This window comes from Durio zibethinus, chromosome 18, assembly GCF_047325235.1.
Source record: "Durio zibethinus cultivar Kanyao isolate XHJ-2024 chromosome 18, ASM4732523v1, whole genome shotgun sequence".
Taxonomy (NCBI): Eukaryota; Viridiplantae; Streptophyta; class Magnoliopsida; order Malvales; family Malvaceae; genus Durio; species Durio zibethinus.
Window position 1 is genome coordinate 10025190 of NC_143179.1, and position 16141 is coordinate 10041330.

The window sequence follows — 16141 nt, forward strand, 5'->3', positions numbered from 1 at the left end:
TGCAGTTGTCAAGGACAAAAGGGAGAAGCAGCAAAAGGTGATCTATTTATGTTTGTTTTTAAAGCTTGCTGATCCTCTTTGGTTTGTCTGACTCTCTTGTTGGAACAGGACAAGCGCCTAATCTTGACAATGGACGATCTCTCAAAGTCTTTGCATGAGGTAGGCATTAAATTTCTATATTGGTCCTCTTTCTGAAATCCAAGTGCAGAAAATTCTAGTTTATGTTACAGCATTTTGTTTTAGCATTTATCACTAAATAGCTCACTGAAGGGAAATTCAATTTCTCTTTAGGTTAAAATTCGGGTTGCTAATGTATTATCTGCTTCTTATGAGAAATCAACATGCTGAGAAAGAATGCCATGACGAACAATTGATCCTTCTTTTTTTTTTTTTTTCGCATTGAAGCTTGTTTGAATGAGTGGTCAAGATTTGAAATATTTTTTATTAACCACTCTATTCAGCACTCAGGCTCTAGTGACTGTGGACAAAGGTTAGGATGTGTAACTTAGGACAGGTTACGTAGACAATGTGTATAAGATGGCCCTTCTCAGTAAGCCAGAAGTAACTTCTGGGTTTTGTGTCACATGAATGGTTTTTTATTAATTTAATCCTAGTTGAGTTAATCCACTTATTTATCTAGAAAGAGAATTACATTTTTAGTCAAATTTGTTGACACACTGTCATAGACTGTACAAATTTGATCCATGTTTAGCAATTATAAGAGCTGATTATGAAGAGAAAGCAGAAGCAAGGCATATATTTGTTTCACAACATGACATTGTCAAAATTATGATGGGAAATGCATATTGTTGCTGCTTAGGCAAATGCAGAATATTCTAATATCTAAACTAAATAGGTTAATTTCCTTGAGAAATACAAGAGTATGTCCAGTCAATCTTTATTTGCTTGAGAAGCCTTCTGGTGAATTGTTCATATGTTTAAATAATGCTGATACCTTTCTTTTGTCTTCAGTGACTAAGAGTATCAATTTTTCTTATAATATTTCATTTGTATCTAGAAGTAATTGTTTTTTGTTCTTTGAATAAGCAGTACGGAGTGAATGTGAAGCAACAGGAGTATCTTGCTGATAGCCCATCAACAGGGATCGATCCTGCTTCTAGAGATGAATAGTTGGAATCGAACCATGTCGATTGCTTGTTTGTATTGAGCTTACTTCCGTCTTTGTATCTTTGTGATGTTACTGCTAGTGCTATTATAGCATGCTTGCTGCTCGCTTTGTCTCCGCAGAATGTCCGTTCACTGTTGAATTTTGAAGGTGATTATTATATTGAGAGGATTGGATTAACAAGCTAACAGGCGGCAAGCTCACTCTTGTCCTTGGGTTGATTACTGATAGATAAGCTTACTAGACTCAATTAAAAATGAAGTCTACGCTTTAAGCATTTTCTTCAAGTTTTCAATTCAACCCAATTTTTATTAAGTACAATAATTAAAATAATAGTATTATAATATCGTACTAGATATAAAGGCATAAATGGGCTTATGATGCAACGTTTGTACTGGCCATGGCAATTGAGAAAACTGGCACTGCTAACCTCCGCTTCAGCAAAACAAATATTGCCAGCATGGTGCGACAGAGCTTAAAATCTTGGGAGTATCACAAAATGGTCCACGACTTATCCAAGAATTATCAAGCATTAACTTCAGAGGCCTTTGAGGAGACTTTCATTTTGTTAATGGGCAGTTACAATCATCTGTATTTCAGATAGTTAGTTTTGGACACCCAAAATGGAATTGTAAGAAAATTGGATTTGGCAAACAGAAGCACATACTCTGTTCTTTCTAATGAACTTAATTAGTTCTTAGTTTATCTGATCATGTGTGTTACTCTTATAAAGTAATAACTTTAAACTTTTCAGAATTGAAAAGCAAACTATTTTATAACATTTTTGGTAAGTGGAGCAGAAACAACATATTCAAAAAGAAACTGCAATGTATCTTTCATTATAACGTCAGGGATATCACTATCAAGCAATTACTTTTCCCAGTAGACTCAAATCTTACTAGAAATTTGACAAGGTATACGAGGAAAAAAGAAACAGGTTGACTTCTTTGCTCAACTCTGATCGGAGAACCTGCCCCTGCCGAGCTTTGTATTGGAGACAGCTTCTGAAAAATACTGTGTATTATATAGTATTTATAACATTATAAAACATATCCTGTAGGGGTGGGAAGAACCAAGATAATATATAACTTAATAAACCAAATGTCAGCCTTGGAATAACGCATCCCATAAATATATATTGCATGGTTGTTTCTAAACATGCTAACGTTTGCCCCAGTTTGTAAGAGTTTATTGCGTTGGCTGATTAGTACATTCGACTAGATAAGCAATTAGGAAATTAAGAAAAACGACTGAGTAGCCATCCAAATATTTGAATTCAAATTGAGTTCCTCAGAGATTGAATTCAATTCCTTGCTCAATTTAAGAAGTCAAGGTGACAGCCTAAGATTGGCACTCAAGCAGTTTTTAAGAATCAGTTGGGCTGGGGAAATTAAGAAAGATAAAGAAGAAAGGGATGACATTTTGCGTATGATTTGGTGAAGAGGATGGAAATGAAAAGAAAAAAAAAATCCAAGTTGTCTAGATTTTCAGTTGCTCAGATCACTTACTCTATTTCCATTGACTCGTCCTCCTAATTTTCACAAATCATAAAACAAAAACAACGCTTTTGAAATAATTTTTTTAAATTATACTGATAATTAAGTATTACATCCATAAAAATAAATTAAATAATCAATTATTATATTATAATCAATTAATAAATTATAACTTAATTAAATAACAAATCAATACACTGCATACAATGCTTTTGAAATAATCACTTCATACTAATTACAATATTATTATTAAATGTAATAGTTAACAAGGAAACGGTCCTTTTTAGTAGCGGAAACAGGTCCACCGGCCTACATTCGAGGGCTGGAATAGAGTAGGGACTTGACCCTTTAAGTAGTTCCTTGCTTTCTTTTGAGCTGTTCCTTCCTTGCCTTTCATATCGTTCTTTTTAGCTGCTCTTTTCTTTAGTTGCTCTTCCTTTCTGAAGTTCAACTCACAGCGGTGTTGAGAATATTTAACTTGAAACACACTAAAATATTTATACGACTAGTTTATCTTGAAAATGACTAAAAGAAAGCCAGTGAAAGGCATCGTTATCAATGGAGAGAAGTATGTATGTAATATTAGTATCATCTATATAAATATATATATATATAAATATGTATTTCTTTCCAATTGCATGTTAATCTTTCCTATCTTTTGGTACAATTTTAGTGAAAAAAAAAATACTAGTACGTAATTAAGAAAGTTGGATGAAAATTGCAAATGGTCTGTTTCATTTAGTTAATTAAACAAAAAAATGCTAGAAAATTATTGTTGTGAAAAATCTATTGGAAATTAACTGTTAAAGTTTTATTTATATATATTTTTTGAAAAAGAGAAAAATAAGAAAAGGGAGGTAATACAATTAATATTTATGATCATATATATTATAGTTACCAAACAGTAAAATATGTAATTGAGATTTTTGCTTCAAATTAATTTTTACTAATCATATTAGTGTAGATGACTATCAAGATTGAATATTGAAGTGAGACTTCATTTTTTTGCTTGACAAACAGCGCTAGACTTGATAAAAAATGTACAAGTGCAAGCAATCAATGGGCCACAGACTTCGATGGAGGCCAATTTTGTTATCAATCTCGGAAACAAATCTCAAGTCATATCATTTCGGCAACAAGCCCTTCTCTTACCTCCCTTTGGAGCCCACTTTTTCCGAGCTACACAAAAATGACTCATCTCAAGTGAAAGCCATTTGTGCCATTGTTCAAGCCTTCAGATGGAGAGAAGCTTTGCCAATCTACGTTGACAATGAATTCTGGGAGGGTATTATTCCTTACTTGACAGACGCCTTAGAAGAGATAAATGTTCGTGTCCCTTGTCATCCCTTCATCAGCCAGTGATGACCAAATTAGCGAAGAGCTTTACAAGCTAATGACAATGTCAACAAGAGTGTGCACATGCCACCATCTCTGGGCACTAGGCTTTTTTCCATGGCGAAACGGATTGGAATGATGAGAGTGGGCTATGCTTGGGTCGTGACTGATGGAATGACTAATCTTTGGAGTTTAACAGATCCCTCAACCATCAATTCCATGCAAGGGGTTCTAGGTGTAAGGACTTACGTTCCCAGAACAAATGAGCTAGAAAATTTCAGTGTTCGATGGAAAAGGAAATTCCAGCTAGACAATCCCACCATTATTAATGCTGAATTGAACATTTTTGGACTGTGGGCTTATGACGCCACTTTTGCACTGACCATGGCAATTAAGAATGTTAGCATGGGAAACTTCGGCTTCAAGAGAGCTAATGTTTCCAGCAGTACTGGAACAGACCTGGTAACTTTTGGGGCTTCACAAATTGGTACACAACTTATCCGAGCGTTGTCGAGCATTAAATTCATGGGTCTTAGAGGAGACATTCATTTTGTTAGTGGACAGCTACAATCATCAGTATTTCAGATAGTCAACGTTAAAGGATACGAGGAAAGAAGGGTCGGGTTCTTGACACCAGAAATTGGACTTGTAAGAGAATTGAAGTTGGTAAACAGAAGCACTAAATCTACTTATAAGCCAAATCTTGGTCCCATTATATGGCCAGGGGATACCACCTCTCCTCCCCGCGGCTGGGAGATCCCAACAAATGGGAAGAAGTTGAGGATTGGGGTTCCAGTGAAGGATAGGTTCAGTCAATTTGCTAACGTAATATGGGATCCTAATTCCCATACAGCTACTTCAGTCACCGGATACTGTGTAGATGTTTTCAATGCTGTAATGGCTGCAATGGCGTATGCTGTTACCTACGAGTTCATTCCCTTTGCAACGCTTGATGGCAAGAGCGCTGGGACTTACAATGACTTAATCTTTCAAGTGTACAACGGGGTATAACATCTCCTTATCTTTTTATACCTTGATTTTGTTTGAATGCTTTTTTTTCTTATAATTTTCGTTGACCACCATAAACAGACATACGATGCCGTGGTAGGAGATACAACGATTGTCGCAAACAGGTCACGGTACGTGGACTTCACATTGCAATACACTGAATCGGGATTATCAATGATTGTACCAATCAGAGACAGCAAGAGGAAGAATGCATGGGTTTTCTTAAAACCTTTGACATTGGACCTCTGGGTGACAAGCGCTTGCTTCTTTGTTTTTATAGGATTTGTTGTCTGGGTTCTAGAACACAGGATAAATGAAGATTTCCGAGGGCCTCCTTTGTATCAAGCTGGCACCAGCTTCTGGTTCTCCTTCTCTACCATGGTGTATGCGCATCGTAATAATTCTTTCACTCGATTTACAAAGTTGCACTAACTACTATTGACTTTCAGATATGTTTAGTTCAAGATTGTTTATTTTCTCTGCTTCTTGAATTGCACTTGCAGGGGAGAGAGTTGTCAGTTCGTGGTAATCATATGGTGTTTCGTCTTCCTCATTCTCACACAAAGCTACACGGTTAGTTTGGGGTCACTTTTAACCTTTGAACCGCTCCAGCCTACCGTAATTGACATAAATGAGCTCTTAAAGAAAGTGGAGAAGGTTGGTTTCCCGCAAGGCTCTTTCGTTGAGGGAATCTTGAAGGGGTTAAAATTTGCTGAATCCCAGCTTATCAAATATCAGTCTCTGGAAGAACTTTATGATCTTTTGTCAAGGGAAGTGCCAATGGTGGTATTGCTGCTGCTTTCGACGAAATTCCTTATGTGAAGCTCGTTCTTGCGAAATATTGCGGCAAATATACCACAGTCGACCCAACATTTAAAACTCATGGCTTCGGTTTTGTGAGTTCTCTCTCAATCTCTATTCTTCTCTCTAACCTATGCAATGTTTTTTTTATGCTGATCATATTGTTCACAATTTACAGGTCTTCCCTAGAGGTTCCCGTCTTGTAGCAGATGTTTCGAGGGCTATCCTGAATGTTACTCAGGGTGAAAAAATGAAGCAAATTGAAGATGCATGGTTCACCAAGGAAAGCTGTCCGGATCCCAACAATTTGATTCCTTCCAACAATCTTGGTGTTGAGAGTTTTTGGGGCCTGTTCCTTATTGCTGGGGTGGCTTCAATATCAGCTTTAATCATATTTGCAGCAATGTTCTTGTATGAGCAAAGGCATGTCTTGTTGCGCTTCAATTCTGCAACTCCTATATGGAGAAGAATTCAAATTATGTCAAGAATCTTCGATCAGAGAGACCTTAGCTCCCATACTTTTAGAAAAAGTGAAGTCGGAGACAAAAGTGGAAATGATAGTGTTCAGAGGATAGGAATTGCAGGAGACTCGCCAAACACTAACTGTCCGCCAAGTCCATCAAGCTACTCAAACCAGACAGAGCCAGACTCTGTGTTCTTGGTAGATCAAGGAAGAGCAGCTGAAAATGGTGATATGTCTCCATGTGGTGTAGCATCTCCTGAGATATTCCCTTCCGCCGGGAGACGTTCTATTGAGCTTACTAACACAAACTAACGAAGAGAACAATAGGTGTAGATTGTAAATTGATGTACATCGATCGGTAGATATAGTATTATAAGCCAAATTGAAGTGGGGCTCATCTTGGTTGAGCTCCTATCTTTTTTGGTGTTAACATAGCTTTGTTATGGGAATATCTACTTTCAAGCCTGAAATTCAAAGTCTATGATTTGTAATGGGAAAAAATATTGAGCTTCTATAGTGGGATATGGATGAAGGTACTTTTTTTAAACAATATGAACTGCACTGTTTAACTGGATTTCCTAGTCTACTTGAAATCTACTACTTATAATCACTATATGAGCAAAAGATTTTCCTTTCGTGCTATTAAAAACTCAACATTACAGTTACACCATAAACTGACTGAAAAGCAAACTGGAAAAGATTGCCTATCTATACGTCTTAATTTATTGCAATGTTAGTTGGCATATAAAGAAGATAAGGCTTAGCAACTTTCCAGTTGATAGTTGAAAATTTGATTCAACAATGTTCGAGGTTTGCGCTCCAAGTCAGCTAATGATCAGGTTTTGTTTGGGATTATTGTTCAGATTACCATACAGTTATCATGGATGAAGGGCTTATAACTTAAAAATTCTCGTTTCCAACAACCAGTTTGAATGGAAGCCAAAACCAGAAGCAGATAACAAGGATAGATTGTTAATTTTCATAGGTATACAGCATTTACATCCATGGTGGATGAGTTAAATAGGGAGCATATAATAATAATAAAAAAGGGGATTAAAACTTCAAATCTTGGGGATCATTTAAATGTTATCGGGGAAATGCATGACATAGCCTGGCTTCTCATCATTAATTTTGGCTTGTTTTCTGCGATTATTCAAAGTTCTTTCCCCGATGGAAGGGGAAAACAGGTCATTACATCAGAAAATCCCATTAGCTTCATTTAATAATAATTATGCATCTTCCAAACGATCAAAATAAGCATACTTCATTATGTCATTGATACCCAATTGCCAGAAATTTTATATTTTCATTATCATGCTGATATATCATTCACTTGCCTTAATGTCCTAACTGATAACTCATTCCAGAAATTTAATCTCAACTCGAAGAAAATGTTATCGGAGACAGACAAAAACACAAATAACATATAACTGTACAATCTATAATGAGATGCTAATGGCTGAGAAGAAGATACATTGACAAAACTTCCCTAACATGCTTCCATTTAGCTATACACATGGATTAATTTACAAGAGGTATCATGGCAAATATTGTTCAAGACACTCTTTCAGTTTTTGGAAAGTTACGGGCTTTGAAACAAATGAATCCATACCATTTGCAAAACACTCATCAGCACTCTCTGACAATGCATTTGCAGTCATCTGCATTTGCACAAGCAAAATATGTTAGTGTATACATACAGAGTAACAATACAGCCATTATTAGAATGAACTTAATGTTATTATTGCAGATTATGAAGACTATTGTGAATTTATATAGCGAGAAAGACTCATGTACTGAAGTACAATTATGACTACATTCTAAGGACAATAAGAGCAAAGGGGGAAAACCCAATTTCAGAAGAAAATCATAATAGCTTTAATTCTCAGCAGAAACCAGCTTAGTCAGACAATCTTCACCCCATCATAAGCAGTAATAATTCGGCTAATCAGAATATATAGCTTTAATTGCATAGAATCAGCACAATAACACCCTACAATTGATTCGGTGAATCTGGTCTGCCATTTTAAAGAAAGATGCAAAGAGAATGCAGTAACATATCAATGTTTATCATTGACACAAAAGGTGAACGGACCAGCCCAATGTGCAGAAATTTTTGTGATAAAATATGCAGCATATGTAAGCAAACTGAAATAGCTAAGAAAAGAGAATATTTCGTAAGTTCAATTTGAGGGCGGTAAAGATGATAAGCTCACCGCAATTATGGGAATCCTCATTGTTGGAGGCTTACAACCTGGTTGCAATGAATCTGAAGAAGGCAAAGGTTGCTCAATCCCAGCCTTTTTTGCTGCATCCCAATTACCAGTTTCTTCGAAGGAACGAATCAATCTTGTTGCTTGAAGGCCATCCATGACTGGCATGCAGACATCCTGCAAAAAAATGTAGTAAATGGTTAATAATAAACTCAAGTCAATAAAGCAGCTTTTAGGATTCAAATACGTGCAAGATATTTTTCTTCTCTAAATACTGAGCCAGCTTTTCTTTATATTTCATCATCGCAGAGGAGTTGGGCTAGCAAGTGGTAATGTTTATTTGAAGACACTAAAATTCGAGCAGATTGCAACCCAGTAAGATGCTCATATATGGGGGAGGGAAGGAAAGAGAGGAAGGAATTGAAAATTCCTGAAAGAATTACCATTAGGACTAGATCATAACTACGGCACTGAACTGCACGGACAGCTTCAACACCATTGTTCACAACATCTATCGTGTGCCCTAACTGCTTCATCATTGACTGTGTCACCATTATATTAATCTTATTATCTTCCACGAGTAGGATCTTAGGCTTTGAGGTAGTATTTAATTCTTCTCGACTGCTGTTTAATGTGGACTGGGAACCAGTGTCAGATTTCCCCTGCCTCTTAGGTGAGAGCTGGGACTCACTTATCTTAATTTTTGCATTGACCTCTACGCTTGTGTCTGAGTGACTTGACACATCTGTGGTTGAAACTTTGTTCTGAGCATTTGCATCATTTTGATGATGCTTATCTCTGCAAATTGCACTTTCCTTATCAGGGTCTGGGCCGTGACTAAATGAACTTTCAGGCTCAGATGATGTCTCTAAAGCTTCAGCCACAGAACAAGCATCATCAACTGAAGCCATCTCCTTTGTTCGACCATTATACATGGGAAATGAATAAGAATTTTCTGAGAACCCATTAAGTTTATGTGAATTTGCATAACCAATATTATGTGGTATTAGTTTTTGGGTTCTGCTAGATCCATTAGAAGAAAATAGAGAACCCAAAGTGCATGGTTCGAATTGGAAAAAGCCAGCAGATGCACCGTCATTTGTAGCATCATGATCAGCCATGTCTGAGAGGTCATCCGGATCATCAGAATGATCACATGCTAGAGAAACCTTGTAAGGTAGGATAAACGTAAATGTAGAACCACAATGCACTCGGCTAGACACAGTAAGACGGCCACCCATTAGCTCAACCTATAGCAAATGCATGAAATGTTAGGATGAAGTGTCTGAAAGTTTGGTACCAGTAAGAGTATCAGATCTAAATCTCTGCAAATATTAACAACTTAACTTTCTCTGGTAATAGGAAAAGATACATAAAATCTATGGAACCACAAATTTCCCTAATTCTTGATAACCTGTAATTTACCATTGTCGAGATTAATGTGCTGTAAATTTCTCCTATGCATACAAGCTCCAAGTTTATAAATACTTCAGATATTTTTGGCATGTGCGAAGCAACAATGCAGTAAAAATGAACTACAAGATCTTGAAAGCACTGAAACAAACTATTTATATTCTAAATGAAATTATATGCTTTTCTGCCATTTAGAGCAGAACTAGAATAGATAGTAAAAGTAGACTTATCGAGAACTATATCACAATTATCTGACCTGCCAGATTTGTTCTTTAAGCAGAAGTCAGAAAAGGAAAGGCAATTAAGCTACAAGCATACACTGTAGATGAATCCTTCTTTTGCAGTACCAATAGTAAAAAGAAAATTTCAAATGAAATAAAACATAATTGTTGATGGAAGGAAGACTTTACCAGCTGTTTACATATTGCCAGGCCCAGTCCTGTCCCACCATACTTTCGGGCATGATCTGCACCGACTTGCATGTACTTTTTAAACAGGGTGGGTAGAGCATTTTCTATCAAAGAAAGACAGGAAAATGTATCAATTGCTCTCCATATTGAACCAACTGATATATCCAACAAAATCTGAAATTTCTTGTGACAATGTAATGATAAAAGGCAAGCATATAAATGTACCTGGTATTCCAATTCCAGTGTCATGTACATCACAACGTATCCACACTGTTGTTTCAGGTAGCTCAGCTTGCTCCTCATCTCCATCTATTGTTCCATGCATAACTGGTGTACCAGGTTCATCACTAAGTGAATGATATTGACAAGAACCTTCACGTTTCGTACCATGAAAACTTTTCTGATCTCTGCTTGTTTGTGACGCTGATGTACATGTCCCTTCTTTAGCTACATTAGTAGTCGATTGATTAGCATTTGATCCATTAGATCTGCACCGAGATCCTTCTTCTGCAAAAGGTGGCTCTGGTACTACATAAAGTTTTACTCCTACCTTCCCTTCATGGGTAAACTTGATCGCATTGCTGAAGAAAGAAAAAGGTATTATTCAACATCTTAGAAATGAAAGAGATAAACGCTTAATAATTCAAAAAGCTCTAATCAGCATAATTGTTAGGTCCATTAATTTCCAAAAGATTAAAACTACTTTCACACTTACACTAACATGTCTTATTTAATTCTTTGAATGATCAGTTAGTCGGTCTAGATCATATGCTACCAGTTCAACCTGTCTATTTCAAACAATATTTTGATGATATTCTATACAAAAAACGAAATAGAAATCATGACTTCCCATAATTTACTACCTGATCAAGTTGGTGAGGATTTGCCGAATCCTTAGCACATCTCCTATGACCTGACAACAATGAATAAAGTTCCCAAAGAAAAAAATAGAAGAGGATGAAGAAAGGAACTTTAATGTCTAAATATTGTACTGGATGGAAATGCGCCCATAAAACTCTCACCTCAATAGGAACATCATCTGCCACATGTCCTTCCAAGGTAAGAATCTTTTGCAATGAAGCTGCAGCTGTCTGGAGAACGTGCTTTACCACCTCTCTTGGTCGGAATTTTGTAGCTTCCAACTTCATAACACCTAAACAAACACAGAAAAGAAGACACAAGTAGAAATTCCAAGATATGAGAATGATAGCCTGTCTGTGATTGAGCAGAATATGAATAGGCAGATAGCATCAAAATCTGAGACAAAAAAGTATGATGTGCTTGTGAATAAGAAACAGAACTTTCAAAACATGCATTACAAGATCATTCTGAAACTGGATCTTTCACACTTGTTGTTGCTATATATATTACAGTAAGTTCAGCTTCCGATTCTTATGCAATAGCATTATTATCATTCTCAAGAGTTGTGATAACGAAAAGAATCAGCTGAGGAATAATATTAACAGTTGAAAATTGAAAAATAACATGTGGATAAGCTTTTCATGCAATTTGGGAGAAAAATCCAAACCTGATTCAACCTTGGAAAGATCGAGGATGTCATTTATAAGTTGAAGGACCAAATCTCCTGAAGATAGCATGACATCTAACAATTGTCTTTGCTCTCGATCAAGTTTTGTGGTTGCCAGGATCTCAGCCATGCTAACAACCCCAGATAGAGGAGATCTTATCTCATGAGACATGGTTGCCAGCATTTGTTTTGCGCGCATTGTCTCCTCTAGAGAAGTGTAAAAGGGCAAGGCAGAGTTAGTTCAGTGCTTTAGAAGGTAGCTAACGAGAATTTCACAAATATTCAGTTGTCACCGAGTAAATGAACCTGTTATATGTATCGTTTTATTGAGTTCTGTTTCCTTTGCCTTTTGTACTGCAATCTCCTCTCGAAGCTTTGCCATCTTTTCTCGTTTCCTTACCTATTGTGCAATCAGAAACATAAATACCCATTTTTCTCCTTCTAAATTAATAGCTGAGACAACCAGTTTAAACAAAAAGAATGTACCTGATCTGTTACATCCATGCCCATATAATTTATACCAATAGTCTCCCCTGCCTTGCTGAAAACAGGTTCCACATATATCAAAAATGTCTTTGACCCAAATAGTTCTGTCTCAAATGTGATTTCCCTCTTCGCAGGTAATCCTTTTTCCATCACTTCTCTTTTAAAATCCTGAGACTCCTTAACACCAGACCCAGTAAAAATTTCGACATCTGTTTTTCCTAGAATGTCCTGAAATAAGAACCCATTAACTTCAAGGCAATTCTTGTGCTACTTATTATAATTAGAGGACCGCAGAAGGTAAGGGGGAAGTTACAAAGGAAACAAAATTTTAATGTGATGACCAAATATCTGCTCACAACCAACACCTTAACAAAAGATGACCAAACCTTGAATAAGAACTTCTGGGGCAATAAATTACCTCCTCTTGTAAACTTGGAAAATGGTTATAAATAAAGCGATAACGCAGCTCTTTATCCTGAAAGTTGATCAAAGAAGTAGTTTCATTAGTTGAAAGATTATACTACAATCGATAATTGAAAAGGATAACATAATAAATAAAGATAAAATCAACATATATAGTTCTGGTTAAAAATGAAAAAAAAAAAGAAAATACACATCAATTATACTTCAGCTAATTTCGGTATTTTTGCTCCATTGATATCTACTTTTTTTTTTTTTGGAAAGAACTCTATCGATCATTAGCTCAAATCAGCAGATGTGATTCTTAGCTTAAACAATTTATTTATCGTTCTGCTTACAACATCACACAGTTAACAACTTTTAAATTGACATCACTCAAAAACTTATGAAATGAGTTAAGAATGTGCGTGGAACAATCTTAAAAGAATAGGCTTACGTCACTAAAAGTTTATGTGAGGCAGCATATTAAGATTGAATCTCGGCTGATTGTTCTCAATCACATTTAGATGAGCTGTTGACTAGAAATAAACTTAGGCTACAGTTTAGGCATCAATTCTGTAATTATCAATTTTATTTCAGTCAGACTAGTGTGTGTGTGTGTGTGTGTGTGTATATATATATATATATATATTTGTAACTACTCTGTATAAGTAATTCAAGTCAGTAAATCTTTCATGATTACCTGATGTCCAAAAACAACGGGTGCATTTTGAAGTACAAAATGTAAGAAATTATCTGCTCTTTTAAGAATCTGGGACAACTCTTCTACTGGTGAGGACTGTTTTTCCAGATTTTTTATGCTTTCCTGCAACTTTTCCTTCAGTAGCTGCTCTCTTTCCATGCTTGCTTCTAACATTTTCTCCAAATTCGTGGCTCGTTGTTTCCAGTAGATGACAGTGTCATACTCAGCATCAATTTCAACTCTTTTACTTGGAACCACAACATCATTTTTCCTCCGAGGAACTTCTTGCCATATATCATAAACTTCATCCAGTATGGAAATCGGCCGTTTATCTCCTCCATATCTTTCCTCCTCGAAGCGATGCTCCTCCAATATCTCCAATTTTTTAAGCTCAGATTCCTTCCTTTGCCTGCTTAGATTGTCAAGTTCTTCTCTAAGAAGACGAACAGCATTTGCTTGCTTATATTCCCAGTGTTTTACAAGGTATGCTAACTGAGATGAGCCCTTGTCAGTAAAATTAGTTAGCTCTAAAAGACGCTTGAAATCAACTATAGTTGGCTCCTCTACAATTGTAACCTCCTTCAACATATCTTGGTCACCTCTTGGCTTTTCTACATTAAACTGCTTTCCAGCTTCGTTTCCGATATCTTCAGGCCACATTGAAGAAAGGACTTCGATGTCCATGTCTTCAATTTGATCAGCCTCCATCTCACAAACCATGGAAATTACTTGATTACTACCTGATAGAAATGTTCAAGAACACAAGTGAACATCAAAAGATCACCAAACTGCCCTTCACCACTTCCGTATATACTTCTGGTATGTCCAGTTCTCTCTATAAAGCATGTTTTAGCCAGAACAGAACCTGCTGCTGCAGGAGAATACTAATTTAAGAATGCTATCGGAGCTTTGGCCTTGAAAGTAAACCAATTGATTCTTAGATTTATCCTGCCTTAATTTGAAGGCGAATTGTACGACAAATATGTGCAGTTCTTGGAACAGAGAAAGTTGTTAATAGTAGCAAACATCAAGTGAAACAGAGAGAACATGTTAACTGGTATATCAGAAAAAGAAGATAGAAATGTTGACTAATGGAGAAAAAATAAATTAAAAACGAAATAAACTGTAGAAAAGTCAATTAAATTCCAAAAGTTTAGAATTTTAGTATATGTCAAAAGATGAAAGGAATTGTTCTTCAAATTTCAGGAAACAGAAATCAAATTCATTTGAGCAGAAGCTAAAGTAGGCTAAAAACTAAGAACTTTATTGGCGCTAGCGACAACTGAATTGTATCACATGCTAAGCAAGAAGTAAAAGGATATTCAAATTTGAATCTGAATTCAAAGGAATGAAGCCGGGATAGAAATAAGATGCATTAAACAGAACAAGCGAAAAACAGGACCAACAATAAAACGGTGAAAGTAACCAATAGACACGATTGAAGGCCCATTATTTTTTGTATGAAATCAAATCAGTCAATCAATTAAGATTAAGCAAACGCAATAAACACACTATTATGCTGACCTTTGAGATCGAATCACAGCTAATCCTGCAAAGAACACAGTCTTCAGAAGAACAAGAAGGGGCAAACGAAAGACAACTACAGCCAAAACGCAAAAGCCTTTTCACTTTAGATCTGAGGAATATCTTTCTCTTCAACTTAGATTGAGTCAATAACCTTCAAATGCTAATGAGAAAATCTTTTTTAACGAGGAAAAAAAAAAGAAGTAGACGAAAGGCTGAAGCAGCTAAACGCTGAGATGAGAGAGAAAAACTTGGAGAGTTATTTTAAGACACAGGGAGGAGAACATGTGATTGAAAAGAAAAACAAAAATGTGGAGATAAGGGAAAGCCCAAGAAGCCATGTGCGACTGGGAGGTCAAAAATATTAGACAATTCTCTCATTGTTGGCCTTTTTTTTTCTTCTTACTTGGGTTGCCATTGTTCTTTGAGGTTATCTCCAAAGTTTCTTATGCAAAAAAGATCAGCGGCAACATTGAGCTAATTATATAGTAATTTTTATAATGGATTTATCGTCGATTGAGCGTCTTTTTTGGCCTTGTCTTCTTCTCCCCATGGGGTAGGGAAAAAAAATACGTGGAACAAAATTCGAGACAAAATCAGAAAATAAGTAACTTTGAGAGACGGAGTGAGAGGGAAAGAAGGAGAGTTTTTTTGGCTGTTCCCACTTTCCCTCCCGCCCGCCCTTTACAATTCCTAGGTCACGTGCTGGGACGGCGTGTGGGTATGACGCGCAAAGGTGCTGATTTATTGCTTGCTGGAAAGTCTGCTACTGGAGGAAAGCAAATGGAAAGAAAGGGGTAGATTTAAACCTAGATTAGCTTAATTAGGTTGGGTTAGATTACCTTTACGGTTGGCTTTCTCATAAAGAAAAATTATATGGTTAAATAAATGTCTTCTTTCCTCTTTATGGGTTAATTAATTATTGGATTAACTATAATGTATATCACCGCCCTAACATCTAGTCGGCTGGAGATCATTCTCATCATTTCTTTTATCTATTTGATGCATATAATATATGCGCGGAGATGAAGCTATTACTCATAAAATTCATGAATAATTGATCGGTTAAGACCATTTATGCAGTAAAAACAACAAAAAAGGAGGGGCTAAATTCAGTAAACTTTAATACATGATTTTCGGTGTTGGACACAATTACATTGATATTCAAGGCTAAGTTTCAACTTTCATTAGTGAAAAAATGAAAAAAAAAAAAAAAAAAAGGAAAAGAAAAGAATC

General features: G+C 36.1%; 1 protein-coding gene and 1 pseudogene across 2 annotated transcripts; one reads left to right on the forward strand and one right to left on the reverse strand.

Moving 5' to 3' along the window:
- Nucleotides 1–3143: 3143 nt before the first annotated feature.
- On the forward strand, nt 3144–6659 carry LOC111300915 (glutamate receptor 2.8-like; annotated as a pseudogene).
- An 858-nt stretch (nt 6660–7517) lies between these two features.
- Nucleotides 7518–15480, reverse strand: LOC111300456 (histidine kinase 5-like). Of its 2 annotated transcripts, none has more exons than XM_089747435.1 (13): nt 14906–15480; nt 13382–14252; nt 12698–12754; nt 12280–12507; nt 12100–12193; nt 11794–12000; nt 11288–11418; nt 11129–11178; nt 10491–10846; nt 10266–10369; nt 8886–9692; nt 8446–8619; nt 7518–7890 (listed from the first exon to the last, which is right to left on the reverse strand). In XM_089747435.1, the coding sequence occupies exons 2-13, from the start codon at nt 14099–14101 to the stop codon at nt 7768–7770; spliced, it is 3051 nt and encodes a 1016-aa protein (XP_089603561.1). In that variant the 5' UTR covers nt 14102–14252; nt 14906–15480; the 3' UTR covers nt 7518–7767. The 2 variants fall into 2 exon arrangements, with proteins under 2 accessions (XP_089603561.1, XP_089603563.1); XM_089747437.1 differs by having other exon boundaries at nt 7573–7890; nt 13382–14121; nt 14906–15395.
- Between the last annotated feature and the right edge of the window lie 661 nt (nt 15481–16141).

Bases quoted from the DNA above. Each gene is read 5' to 3' on its own strand.
- LOC111300456 (XM_089747435.1), bottom strand. From the start codon at position 14,101: ATGGTTTGTGAGATGGAGGCTGATCAAATTGAAGACATGGACATCGAA. The intron at 12,755-13,381 runs GTAATCATGAAA...ATCAACTTTCAG, and splicing joins CCGTTGTTTTTGGACATCAG to GATAAAGAGCTGCGTTATCG. The intron at 12,001-12,099 runs GTTCATTTACTC...ACACTTCTCTAG, and splicing joins TAAAACGATACATATAACAG to AGGAGACAATGCGCGCAAAA.